At 42.8% G+C, this 13,853-nt stretch overlaps 1 protein-coding gene across 1 annotated transcript; it reads left to right on the top strand.

Moving 5' to 3' along the window:
* Positions 1-139: 139 nt before the first annotated feature.
* CRISPLD2 (cysteine-rich secretory protein LCCL domain containing 2) lies at positions 140-10,754 on the top strand (the record flags this gene model as incomplete). Its single annotated transcript, XM_009872183.1, has 9 exons — positions 140-298; positions 1,126-1,186; positions 1,787-1,853; positions 2,816-2,946; positions 3,094-3,137; positions 4,017-4,089; positions 4,745-4,820; positions 9,187-9,320; positions 10,546-10,754. Coding segments are annotated over 9 exons (800 nt in total), but the record flags the coding sequence as incomplete, so codon positions are not given.
* Positions 10,755-13,853: the final 3,099 nt, after the last annotated feature.

Below are 13,853 nucleotides of genomic sequence, written 5' to 3'. Positions count from 1 at the left end.
GCCTGGGCCATTCTATGATTCTATGATTTAAAGGCAGAATTTCATAAAATCAAATTGCGTCCCTCAAATTGTGAACCTGTCTGACTGCCCCATCAACACGGACACTCTGTAATTACTTTTGATCCCTTCTTCTAACAAGATTACCGTTACGAAGATCCCGTCATCTCCGAGACGGACGAGACTAATGAAGTGGAGATTTCGCAGGTCGTGGAGCAAAATCCGGTGCAATTCTACCCTCCGGAAAACAAGGCCAGCAAACCCATCAAGCCCAAGAAAACCATCTCAGATTCCTACATGAGTAAGATTTTTTCAGCTCCTATGAGTTTTATAGTACCTCTGTGGGAAAAGGTGTAGAAAGCAATGAGGAGGCTCTGGGTGAAAAATAACTGGCAGGATGTTTGAGCAGAGCGGGGAGGTAATCTGTGTGAAAATTCACTGTTAATTATAGCAGAAGCCTGCCAGAAGAGGGGAGCAATGCTTTCAAAACCCATTCTTGCCTTCTGCACACCAGTTTGTGATAATTATTTGGTTTATCAGTGAACCAAATGTGTACTGATCAGTAGTTAATTTAGGAAATACAGCATTTATTTCCCATTTCAAATAATCCATACTCAGCAGTTACTCCCTTTGCAGCTTTTTCTGTTTTTTTTTCAGTTTGTTTCATTTTTATTTCTGGCTTGGGGAGGTTTCTGAAGTTATTTGTGGAGCTGGTAGTACTTCCTCAGTTGCTTTCTAATCGCTGTTAATTAAAAGAGACTTACTGTGAGAACAAGGTGAGGCAAGCCAACGCATCCTTTTCAAGTTTATCTACCAGCATCTCCAGAGTCTGTAATTAAGTGGAGAACGAGAGTGCTGCCTGCAGACCTGGGGCTGTAAATCAAAACCTTCAGTGTCAGATGTTTCTTCCTTGCTTAATATTTCCAAAGGCACCTGTCTCAGGTGAAGGGCTAAAGAGGCACCAACTGCTCCAGGCTGGGCTGGTCTGTGATAAGATTTTATCTCTGTGCACCAAAGGACCTCCAGGGAAGATGCACGGCAGTTGATTAACCCCACAGCTCGAGAGCAGGCTGTGGCACTCTCTTTCTTTTAAAAAATATTTATTTTTTTATCTTTTTTTCTCCCCAGCGCAAGTCATTACCTGTGAAACCAAGATGAGAGACAAATGCAGAGGCTCAACGTGCAACAGGTAGTGGTTTATTGATAGCTCTTGGAGCACTGTGGGAAAAAGTAGCCTAGAAATTGTCCAGTTTTTGCAAACATAGGATAGGTTATACTATATATTTTTGGGACTAGCTGGGTAGATGTCTTTTTTTTAAAAAAAGAAAAGCCTGAATTTCTCCTTCAGCTTCAGCTAAGCCTAGCAAAAGGTGACTCAGATTATTTAATTCAGCCACAATGACCCACAATTTTGAGTGTCCAGATAAATTTCATAAATTTTGGCAGTGTCATTTTTTGAGCCTTTTTCATGCATTCCACCGCTGTCCAAGCCAGACCAATAATTCATGGCTTGTCCCCGCCCAGCCAGTCAAGAACTTCTGGTTAAAGATTCTGCAAAGAACAGGACAGTTTATCACTTGGAGGAAAACCAAATCCACAGAATCTAAATATTGGTCGGGCTTTTAAGGAGGGTGGAGAAACTGTTTTAAAAAGTAGTTATTTTGCAATCTTGTTTTTAAATGGAAGAGTTACGTGAAATGAATGGAATGACTATTAAATGAAATAGAGTCAAAGTCTGTTTTTCTTGAATTGTTTTTTTGCCACCCTCAAAGATATATATCTTTACTAGGTATTTGTGCCCAGCTGGCTGCTTGTACAGTAAGGGAAAGATCTTTGGAACATTTTATTATGAGAGTGTAAGTACCTTTTAATAGCTCATAGATGTAATTTGTGGGGAGCTAGCGGTAATAACAGAAATTCTAGTGTAATTTGGCTTTTCGTATTCTCCAGTTGTGGTGCTGTAAAATGCTGCTAATAAAGATTATCCGTATTTTCCTCGTCTTAGTGATGACAAAAAAGGAGCAGTCTGGAAAGGCAAAGTGATTCCAGATATGATTTTATCATGAATGCCCTTAATGTGCAATGAAACCTGTGGAAAGTGAGGAATGGGGATGGACAGACCGCTCTGGCAAAGATCTCTTCTTCAGTGTGGGCAGCTGTCATGCTGAACAGAAACTTCATACAAAAAACACTGTTAAATATTGTAACTAAATAATATTTTGGGATGATTTTCTGGATCTTGAATTAGCAAGATAATTTATAAAGAGAACATGGCACTGTTTTCCCATCACAACTTCTTTTGGGTTGAAGAAAGGTTGAGGATAAAAACAATTTTGTGTAAAAGCCTGTTTGCTACCCCCGTTCTCACTGTTGGGTCCCTGGCTGCATCTCCTGTGATACGTCTTTGCCCTGCAACTCCTGTGATTGCAGACAGCCACCTCTTCCAAGTGGTCTCAGCAGAAATATTTTGGGTTTGAATATTTTGTGGAGAATGGGAAGTATTTCCTACCAGTCATTAATTTCCAATGCTGCTTTTCTCCTAAATTGTATCTAAATGTATGGTTTTGTTATTTCAGAAAAGCTCGCCATTCAACCAGGCTTAAAATAGTAATAATAATAATGATAATAAAAGAATAAAGCTGTGCTGGGAGAGCAAGATTTAACAACCAGATTCCAAAGGAGTGTACTCAGCTTATTTTCCCTTTGGTGCTTTGGTGGTGGTTTCCTTCCTTCGTCGTTTTTTTGCCCAGCGGTTGGTCGCCGTTGCTCTGTGAAGGAGGTTTGTCTCACACACTGTTTGTGTTTTTGCTCTTGTCAGTCCTCAAGCATATGTCGTGCTGCAATTCATTACGGCATCCTGGACAATAAAGGAGGGCTGGTTGATATCACGAGGAAGGGGAGGACACCCGCTTTTGTGAAGTCTACCAGGAATGGTGTGGAGTCCTTCAGGTATTACCTTCATGAAAAACTTCGTATTTGCTTTAAATATAAGCAAAAGTTCAGTCATTTTTGGTACTCCTCTGCAGACATAGTGAATCAAGTAACCTTAGTATACTTATTTTTTTAATAAATGGTTTTTGTTTGCTTGTTTTGCAGGAAAAGTAAGCCTTCAAATGCGTTCATGGTTTCTAAAGTCACAAGTAAGTTTTAAAAGTTGAGAAGAAACCATTGCTGCTGGAGTTTTATGGGATGCTTGAAAACATCATTCCTTATAGTGCTCTTTTTCCTTTTAAGTGGTCACATCAAGTGGCTCGGTACCACGTCTAATTCCCGGAGTGGTGATCTGTCACCCACTACGGGCAGTTCCACCACCCACCACCTCATTTGTCTGTAGGGATCTAAGAGGAAGGAATTGAAAAAAGTGGTAACAGGCCATTTCCAGCGGCATCTCCTGGTGATGGATCACGGTTGAGTCCAAAAATCAGCTGCTGATAGTAAAGGGATGGAAGATAAGCCATCCTGGTGTGAAAGCCTCAGTCTAGAGTGAACATTTTTAAAAACCAACCCAACCCAAACCAGAACACCTAGTATAATAATTCAATAGTATAATGAATGCATAATACATACAAAATTAGTCTATAACAGTGAGTCATTGTATTTACAATGAGAATTTAAAGGAATACTGTGGAGTTCTAATTTTTAAAAGATTCTCACTTTCTGAGTATTTTTGAACAATTCCTCCATCTAATCATCATTTTTATTAGATCCACCTGAACTGCTTTCAGTGAGAACTGTAGGTGTCAGGTAATTCAGAGCTGTAGCAAAAATTCCCCGTCTTGTGGATCAGCTGCTTTTCCTCTGTTGAAACCTGTGACCTTTTTAAGGCCACGCTGTAGAACGGTAGCAGGGTTTCTGCTAGGTCAGCCCTCTCCTGGGTGCTGGTAAAGGAGCGAGCAGCTTTCCTCCTGCTACCCTTAGCTGGACACTGCTCACACCAGCTGCCTTGCGTGACTGTGGCTTGTGTTGTCTGCAGCTGCCCGAGCTGTAGTAATTTGCCTTTTCTGTATTTATCTCCACAGCACAGACGCTGGATTGCTACACGACAGTAGCCGAGCTGTGCCAGTTCAAAAAGCCGGCGACCCATTGCCCAAGGTAACACGAGCCCACTTATGTTCAGCTTAAACCTGCTCTGCTCCGAGGAGGCACAGCTTAGCAGAGGTCCCCAAAGCTGAGGGCCAGCAGGGATGGAGCTGATTTTACCAGAAGAACTGGAGGAGAGGGTTGGGAATGGCATGTTTTCCTCCTGCCACCGTGCTTTTCTTGGCATCGCGATAGAAAATACATGTTAAGTTTTCAAATTGTTTTGATAACATAGAAGTCAGGCCACTCTGTCCCATTTTAGCACAGCAACTTTGCACTTTGTTTTCCTGCACTTGCTGGTCTTGTGGTGCACTTTTCCACATAAGACATGGAAAATTTTTGTTCTAGAAAGTTGCTTTTACTGGTGTAAGTCATGGCAGGGCAGGGGACACAAAGCCGTGCAAATCATTGCGCACAGCACTGCGCAAAGATATAAGTACTCCCCTTTGAAAATGTCATAAGAGACTGATCCTTGTGGATCTAAACCTTTTTGTGGTCTAAACCTCTTTTTCTGCAGTAACCAGATGTCATCTGAGGGGAACAGATAATTAAATTCACTGTTGCCACCTGCAGACCAGATGCAGGCACTTGAAATCTCCCAAGAATGCAGCTGGCTTTCCTGTCGAGGCTTGATAGAGAGAATAAAAATGAATCAATTGTTTTCTAGGATTTATTGTCCAGCCCACTGTAAAGATGAGCCGTCGTACTGGGCACCGGTGTTTGGCACAAACGTTTACGCAGATGTGAGTACCCTCCTTCCCCCGATGACCCCGCGTGTCGCGATACCTGTATCGCAGGCCTGGCTGTAGGGAGAACAGTCGAACTCTCCATGATCTTTGCATCGTGGGGATGGAGTAAATGCAGGTGGAGGAAGAAGTAAGCACCAACAGCTAGTAAGCACCAACTCCAAGCTGGGGTCAGCGGGTTCGTGGAGTGTTTTCACTCCCTGACACTGATTTATTCTCACGGACTTGGACAGGTCACTTAACAGATTGGTGCCTTAGAGGCTGTGGCTGATAGTAGCTTTAGCACAGCAGGATCTACAGATGGCCATGGAAGGGGCTTTATTATATCCTATCACACTAGATAGTTGGCAAAAACAGGCCTTCCTACCTCTCCCCTGTCGTCCCTTCTCTGCGAGCTGAACAGTGTTTTTGAGCAGTCGGGGCACAGCGCAGAGCTGTGGAAAGCAAGCATGTGAGTTGGTTTTATTGGTTTGTTTTTCTAGTGCTCATGGGGATGAGCAGAGACTTGATGCTAAAACTAGGCAAAGAGTCAGGGTTTTTTAAATCTCTTAGTATTAGGTGTCTAAAAACTTGAGTTTCAATGTTTTTCCATTTGTGGGTTTTCTCTCTTTTTTCTCTTCCCCCCCCCCACCTCCCTGTCAGAGGTTGTATTTAGGAATTCCAGCTCCCCGGCTGGTGTGTAGCCTGTAGGAACATGCTTTTTTGAAGGCCTGGGGGAAGCAGTTGGCAGGCTGTAGACCTCCAGCTCGAGGTCACCGTGGAGCTTTGCAGACTCCTGAGAGGAAACATCCTGCAGTAATCATACAGCAATTTGGGATAAGCAATTTTGAAAGCAATTAAAAAAAAAAAACCAACAACGCAAACACCTATTTTTTTATCTTACTTGAGATGGATCTTTTTAAAGGTAGATCTGCACAAACAGGTTAGCCTGGAGTAGTTTACATGCAGATTCTTTGCCTGCCTCTGTACGTGCTCTGACCTGCAGGAAATGGAAAATAGTTTTCTTTCTTTTACTGAGGACAAAACTACCTCAGATTACTCCAGAACAGGGCCTGTGATTAAAAGAGTATTAGGCGAGGACCAGCATCTCAGCCTGGCACTGTTTCCTGATTTGCACTGACGCAAAAGGATTAGTGGCCTTTAATGAATTGCAAGCTCCGTTTCCTACTGTACCCCCTGGGTATTGTTTCATAAATGGGGGCATGGACTGTGATTTGGGAGAAAAGATAAAATAGGGAAAAAAAAAAAAGTATTTGGCCACTTCCTAGAGGGTTTGGTGAACCTTTTTCTGGACCACTGTACTAATAGGGTGTAACCAGGAAAGCATTTAGGTTTTTATGAGAGTGTGAGATTGGTGGCAAAGCAGGTGAAACCAGCTGGGGGAAAAAAAAAAAAGTAGTTTGAGGCTGTGAAATGTTCTGCAAAGGGAGAGAGATGGAAGCTGAGAAATGCTCAGGCTGGAAAGCTGACAAGAGAAAGAAGAATGCTGTGGAGGGGGAATTTGAGCCAAGGTTTTTCCCAGGGTGCAGGATGCTGTCCGTGTTGTCAATTAACCTGAGCCCAGGGCTGAGGACTAATTAAAGCAGACAAGAAGCTGGATGAGACAAGTGCTAGTTGTCCGGGAGGATTCTTTGGCTTCTAGAGTGGCACCTTTATGGCCCTGGGCAGGACTTCTGCTCCAAGTGTGTCTTCTGAAGGAAATTATCTAAAAGATAAGGAAGCGTTTTGTCCTGTTTCCAGCCTCCACTCCCTGCGAGGTGCCCTCTGGCCTTTTAGCACCTTCTCCAGAACATCGATTTGCTAAATGCTCTGGCAGGTAATGATGAGTTGATAGGCCAAGAAGTGCTGACAGAAATGCTTGGCTAGTCTGTGTAATGACCTGATTCACTACGCTTTTGGCCTGAGAGAGCATTCACATTTACGTGATCCCAGGAACACACGTGAAAGCTTGTTTTCACATGAACAAAGCTGTGACGTGAAGAATTGGCAGGTCTTGTGGGATAACGGGATGATTCCAACTTTCATTCTGGGGGTACAGGAGCCATTATCTGGGTGTGTGTTAAGGGATTTTTACCCACTTCAAATACATTGTGAAATTTATTATTATTTTTTTTTACTCATTATAAAATTATCTTGAATTATCCCCTGGATATTCCTGGTGGCATAAAGCACAAAGAGATATTGGCAGCTTTTCCTTTAAAAAACAGTGCAGGAAATTGTTCATGGTGAAATGGTGGAACAGGGACATAGAGGAGCCTTAAATTTTGGGGTAAACAAACAAAACACAAGAAAAGTTAGTGCCCAGATCCCAGGACTTTCCACTGAATGGCATTACTTTTTGGTGAGAACAGACTTGCTGCCTGCATGCAGGATTTGCAGACTGAAGCAGCATGAGGAGAGCACGGGGGGAACATATCCAGCATCTTCCCAGCACTGAAAATGAGCAGCAAGAAGCTGCTGGCTGGGGAACAGAAAAATTGCTGTTTCTTTTCCCTGGTGGCACATTGCAGCAAAGTTTTTTTTACACTGCCATGTGAATAGGGGAAAGAGTAGGAATAAAAACTATTCTATGAAGATGTGACTGTGCCTAGGAAATAAAACTCAGCTTTTACTAGTGTGGACAGGACCGTTCTTGGGGGATGCTGGAGCTGTGTGGATGCCTGAGGGTCTTTTTAGGGCTGTAAAATGACTCAGCTCTTGAGATAAGGTTGTCAGTTGTGCAGCAATTAGTTGGAAGAGCATGGATCACCTACCTAACGAGGCAGGCCTTTATCACCAGAGCAAACCAAGTTGGGTTGCTCAGCTGTAGGGAGACAGGAGCACAAATTATGGGTGATTAAACTCAGGTACAGAGTGTTGCTGATAGTCAGCCACGATGCCATGGAAAGCTGTCGAGTTGTCCATACAGCTGTACTTTTGAATTTGAGGGGAAGGGATTCTTCCTGTAAGGTCTTGTCTTCCAAAAGTTCTGCAATCAATTTCTCAAAGCAAATCCCGGTCTAAGATAGAAGAGGGCTGGGATCCAACAGCGTGATAAGAGGAGGTCTGAGGTAAATAAAAAGCTTGTCAGTCAAAGCTTTGAGTAAACAGCAGAACAGCAAGTCCTGGAAAAAAAATAACGACAGGAATGTCTTGAAAGGAACATTGTTTAGGATGTCTCCCAGTGGAGAGTGTTGCAAATGGATTCAGGACAGTTAAATTTTATGAGCCAGTTTTAGATTTACAGATTTCCCACCACACGCTAGGGCGAATTCACAGTGTATCTTCCAAACGCAGCGTTCCTTTGCTCCCTTGACCATATATAGAAGCGAAATACCAGATTGGCACTCAAAACTCAGTGAGAGCTGCCAAGAGATAGGCCATCCAGAGTGATAAATATATAGGGGACAAGGCAAACCTGCCGTATATGGCTGCGAGAATGAAACGGCTCGATCCGTACTGTATGTACATGCCAGGAAGGTTTGCCCTCGGCACTGCTTTTGTGGTGCTTTGATTTTTAGCGATCGAGGAGTTTATGGGGTTGGGATTTTCACCTGCTGCAGTTCCCCGTGCAAAGCTGATTTTAGCTTTTTGTTATTCCAGCTTGCTGTACATAATGCCTCCAGAGAGCTGATGGCCAAGTTTATACTCTGCCTAAGCCCTGTCTGCTTTTGCTTTCTTTTCTGGATGCTTTGGGGGCTTAGTCATCAGTTGTTAGTGTTTTGTGTTCCTCTGGCTCTTCTGACTCTGCACATCTTGGAGAGCAGGGGAATGGCACAACGTGCATTAGAGAAGCTTTGGGCTTTTCAGAAGTGTTAATCTCCCTCCGTACTTGGTGTTGTCTTAGGGGATAATGCTAGTCCAAAAACTACACCACGCAGTGGGTGCAGTCCTTCCGTTTTTCCTAGAAAGAACGGTAACTGGTGGTCATTCACCTTAAGTCAGCAAAAGCGTCTGCTTTTCAAGCACCTGGGTGAATAAACCTCACTGAGGTGGCTGCTCCCTAGCAAAGAGTTTCACCGCAGCGGTTTCTCTGGTGCAGACCCAAGAGGTGCTGCCTGGAAAGTTGTCCTTGATTCAGCTTTGGTCCTGGATAATGTCCCAGGCACAGCTCCACCGCAGACGGGAGTGGTGGAAAGGCTGCTTGTCCTCTGCGGTGGTGGTGGATCTTCTTACCGATGGAGCTTATGACACAACTGCAAGATCTGATCTGCTCCGTGACGTCTTTTATCCCTAGTCTGTCCTTAAGAGGGTCTGAATCGTTTCACAGCTTTTTCGCTTTCTATTTTTTAATTTATTTTTTTTTATTCTGTGGTTTTCCTTGATGGTGAATCTCCAGATATAAAATAGAGTTTGTAAATGAACACAATTAAATATTTTTCAGAGCTCCAGTATCTGCAAAACTGCAGTGCACGCAGGAGTCATCTCGGATGAAAGAGGCGGTTTTGTGGATGTGATGCCTGTAGAAAAGAAGAAAAGTTATGTCGGCTCCTTAAAGAACGGAGTCCAGTCTGAGAGGTGGGGTTTTTTTCTTTATGTTTTCCTTTCTTTTCATGACTGTGTGTCAAAGTCAGCAGATATCAGCCATAAAGGCTGATGGATTGGAAATATGGGACTTAACGGTGTCACTGTGAATTTTGAGACCCAGACAAATAGAGCATGTCGTCCTGCTCTTGCCTTCCACAAGTGAGGGACGGCTTTCGGATTGGTGTGAAAGGTGTAAAATATTGTTGAGCCTTGTTTTATTTTGTTACAGCATGAGTCCACGCAAATACATTTTGTTGTGTGTGCTTAACACATTGAAAGATAAACAGCCTGGGTCATGCTTTGAGGCTTATTGCTGGGAATTCCAGTCAATTCTGGGGTGTGGGAGGCATTTGTACCTGTTGACTGTTTTCCTCTATTGTCTTTGGAAGAAGCATGAGTAAACTCACCTCTTGAGAGATGATCAAAGAGTTCTTGAAGGATTTGCCACCCTTGAAATTTTTTTTGTGGCTTCTTTTGGGCCAAGCTTGCTGGTTTCAGTGAACATTTGCAAATCAGTGCTTCCAAAATCCTGCACCTCCAGATGATGTGAATGATCAAGTCACAGCTCATTCAGCCCTTTCTAATTTGAAATATCTATTTCAGTCTGGACGGTGTGATGATATTTGTGTGATGGTGCTGATATCTCAGAGCTATTTCTGCAAACACAGAATTTCCCACTATTATGGTGGGTTTTTGATCACTACTAACATGCCTCTGTCAGCTCTATGTAGTTCCTCTTTTATAACTACCATAAGAAATCCAAACAAGTTTACTCTTTTTATTCTAGTAATGGATGTCCAGAATACTGTGGAGCATCTCAGAAAATAAAAATAGACTAAGACAGGAAAGCTATTGGCATTAAACATGGATTTCTTTAGTACAGACCTCTCAGGGTCAGCATTTTGCAGTTCTGTCATTTGCAGTTTCGTAGATTGGATTTAGGTGACAAATAAAATAGCTAAGAATAAACTCTGCCTCTAGCAGTGACATGCAGTATGAGCACCCAGTGCTGGTCTAGCAGGTGAGGGAAACCAAAGATGTTCTTGCAGCAGGGATAAGCATGAAGATTTGGAAAGTGATTTGTTTGGTGGTTGGGATTTTTTTAGGGGTATTTTAGTTTTTTTTTAATTTTTTTTTGTTAGGTCTATCACACTGTGGGTCCTGCAGTGTCTGCATTTGGTTTATTACATGCTTTTATTATTTTTTTTCCCTCCAGCTTGAAGAATCCTTCAGATGGAAACGCTTTCCGAATTTTTGCCGTGAAGCAGTAAACTCCCAGGGAAAGTGCAGGTTTCTTTGGGAGAGCGCTCTGTTGATCTCCAGAGACAGGAAGGCTCCTCTGATGGCATCAGCTCTGACCGTACCCTCCTTGCCGATCTCTTTCAGGGAATCAAAAAAAGAAAAGGAAAAAAAAAAAAGACAAAAAAAAAAGACACCAGGTTCTGACTCAGCTGTTTGCATCTCATCGCACCCGTTCAGCGTTGTATCTTTTAGTTTTGTGTTTCTGTTTCTCTAGGGGCATTCAGCAGTGATAAACTGTTCTAACCTTCAATTTACGAGTGAGGTGTGCTACACAGAACGGTGCTGGCTCAATGTGCAGCAGATGTAGGACTCTCAGCCCGGCCCTGGGTGGCATTTTTAGGGTGTGAAGCCTCTGCTGTGACGGGCGTGAGGACGCGTGCCGATGAGCAGACTCAGTGTGCGACCGTCCAGGCGCTGGACCTTTCAAAATGCGAAACTGTTGTAAAAGTTGTGTCTTTCGGGAGAGAGGCTGGGCTTTGACAGAGTGTTTGTGTGTACGCTGGATGTTTGCTGTGCAAAGGAAGAGAAAATTTGGTATTTTCCCACTGAGGCGGCGTGCAGCGGCCCTGCTGTTTTAGGCTGCTGGGGCATCACGCTAGGCTACGTTGAGCGGCGGTGACCCGTTTGGGGAGAGGACGTTCTTGTCGGCAGGACATCAAGGTGTTTTGGGGGACTGGAGCAAGGTGTGAAATGGTGGCAGAGGTTCTTGCTGCAGAAAATTGGGCCAGATAATCCGAACAGCAGGTTTAGTGTTTGCTGGTCAAACATTCAGAGGTATTTTGCGAGTCTGGCAACCTACGAGAAGTCAGGGCTCCTGTGCTGGCGCATCTCATCCTATACTACACGCCATTTCAAATAAAATTTCAGTTAAATGCAGTGTATTGTTTTATACAGCAGTGCTGATTGTTTTATCTGTAGTTAAGTAGTGACAAAGTTAACCTTATTTCTGCTAGGAATGGTTGCATCCATAGGAAGCATGTTCACCTTCGTGAAGCTCTTCATGGTCTGTGCAGTTCTGAAACTTTAAAGATGTGGCATGAATTGAGGTAGACGAGTTTTTCCCATTCGGTTTGTGAAACCAACAGCTCCCCACTTTCACTGTAAATGCTGTACCCGCGAGCGTTTGGTATCCCAGAGTATAGTAGGTTTTGCAAACCTCGTAGGTGTTGCAATGATGTCATTTCATATTTCATTATTTCTGACTCAACATGCACCCAAATGCATCTTAAATTCAAGAGAAGAGCATGGCCAGCTCTTTTAAGGCGGGAGCATATTCTCTGCTTTATATCAGAAATGTCAGGCTGTCTTTTGATGCACACGCATCCAGGAACTTCATTAGTCATAAAAGATAACGTAAACTTTAGCTCTTCAGTTCTTGTAAAGACGCAGTCCTTCTGCTCAGTAACGTGATTGTAGTATTGTATAAGAAATGGGAAAACATTTCCCTCTGTTTGGCAGATGTCTCATAGCTGCTCTTTACACTCAGGCTGTGTTTGGTTTAATACAGACAGTTTTAAAGCCATTTTTTCAAGCTGTTTCAAAACACAGACCAAAAATATTTCTATGATTAAGCACTTCTTAATTTCTCTCACTGTCAATGAAATCAGCAAGGCAATGACATTCATCACTCAGTTTCTCACCGTTGGGGTTTCTCCCTCTGTGAAACCTGAATTTGGAAAGGGACCTTTTGTGTGAAATATGAAATTGGAGCTGCTTTGCATGGTCTCCAGAAGTGCTGCACAGCAAACCTCTCTTTGGGGTGGATAGAGAGAGATCACCCCGTGTCGTCTTTGTTTATATAGTAGGTGTACAGTATTTGCTTGAGATAGGAAAACCAAACTGTTTTTTTTTTTATTATTTTATTTTCTTACTAGGTAAATTGATGCTAAAACCAGCTGGAACACATCTTAGAAAAGCTGCTGGTTGGAAACGTTTGAGATCTTGGCAGTGAGATAAGGCTTCCCTGTTTCTGCCCACTGTGAATAATTATGTTTATACATGGTCTGGTTCAAGCCCCTTGAATACTGCAGCGTGAATCTGGGACCATCACGGGCCAAAGGGTGGCCACAGGGCTACTTATTGAATCAGAAGGATTAAGAGATGCAACTGGGTGTTCTTCACGAGGATATAAAACGCCTCGATGCTAACATAGGATCCCACCTCTAATATGCTGTCTGTGACAATTAGGTATGTTGTAAAAATGGTGGCAAAAAAATATAAATGTGAGGGTTCTTGGAGAAAAGCCCAAGCCTGTAAAAATCCAAACACCTTGGGATGTATCTACCTGACAAAAAGGGGGTGAGGGAAGAATTATTATTCCAACAGAAATATCCTAAAATGCTTAATTCAAGCTACAATTGAGCATTTTTATCTTCAGCCAACTGGTTTGGATTTTTAGAAACTGATGTTAATTTAAGTCTGTATCTGTTTATTTTTGTATGTGTTGTACAAAAGAGAAATTGTGACTTTACTACACAAATATTATTCGAGGTCCTGGGTGCTATTAATTTAAATATACCTCCACCAGAATTAGGGGCGATCAGGTCCTCCAAGGCAGGCATGATATATCAATGACTCGCAATCATGTGTGCTGGCTATTCCGTATATAGGTGGGACAGTACCGTTTTTTAACCAAATATTTACCAGTTTTATTTCTGATACCAAAAAAACCTTTCTCAGCCTAATTTGTTCCAAAGCAGCTTAGAGATGCAGCACATCTTTAATATCACCAGATCCATTCCTCCTTGACCGAAGTATCTGGTTAAACCTCCTGGCAAAGCCGATGCTGCCTGGTTAATCTTTTGCAATACGCTTATTTTTGAAACCAAGGCTGCTGGGACACCTGGCTCAGCACAGGCCAGATCTCCAAAAAACCACAACCAGGGCGGAAGCCAAAGCGTGGCACTTCTCCCGCTACCGGCTCCGTTGGCTTCACGATTTTCTGCATTTTAAGATGTTCAGCCAACAAGCTGATTGAGGAGTCTCCAGTTGGTCGGTTGTGCAGTCTAAATATTTAGGGCCAGTTCATAGAGTTGCTTTTTTTTTTTTTTCTATGAAAAATGATGTATTTTACTTCCTATGTACAAAAGTTTCTTGTAAATTTTGGTGTGCCTTTGCATGTTTTTTCAAAGGGCCGTGTGTTTGTTTATAAACTATAATTTTTTTTCTAAATACAGAATTGTAAAATATCTTCCCCCCCCTCCTCATTTTCTTTTTATTTCT

This window comes from Apaloderma vittatum, unplaced genomic scaffold (genome assembly GCF_000703405.1).
Source record: "Apaloderma vittatum isolate BGI_N311 unplaced genomic scaffold, ASM70340v1 scaffold19046, whole genome shotgun sequence".
Classification (NCBI taxonomy): Eukaryota; Metazoa; Chordata; class Aves; order Trogoniformes; family Trogonidae; genus Apaloderma; species Apaloderma vittatum.
This window is presented reverse-complemented; position numbering and strand designations above follow the sequence as displayed.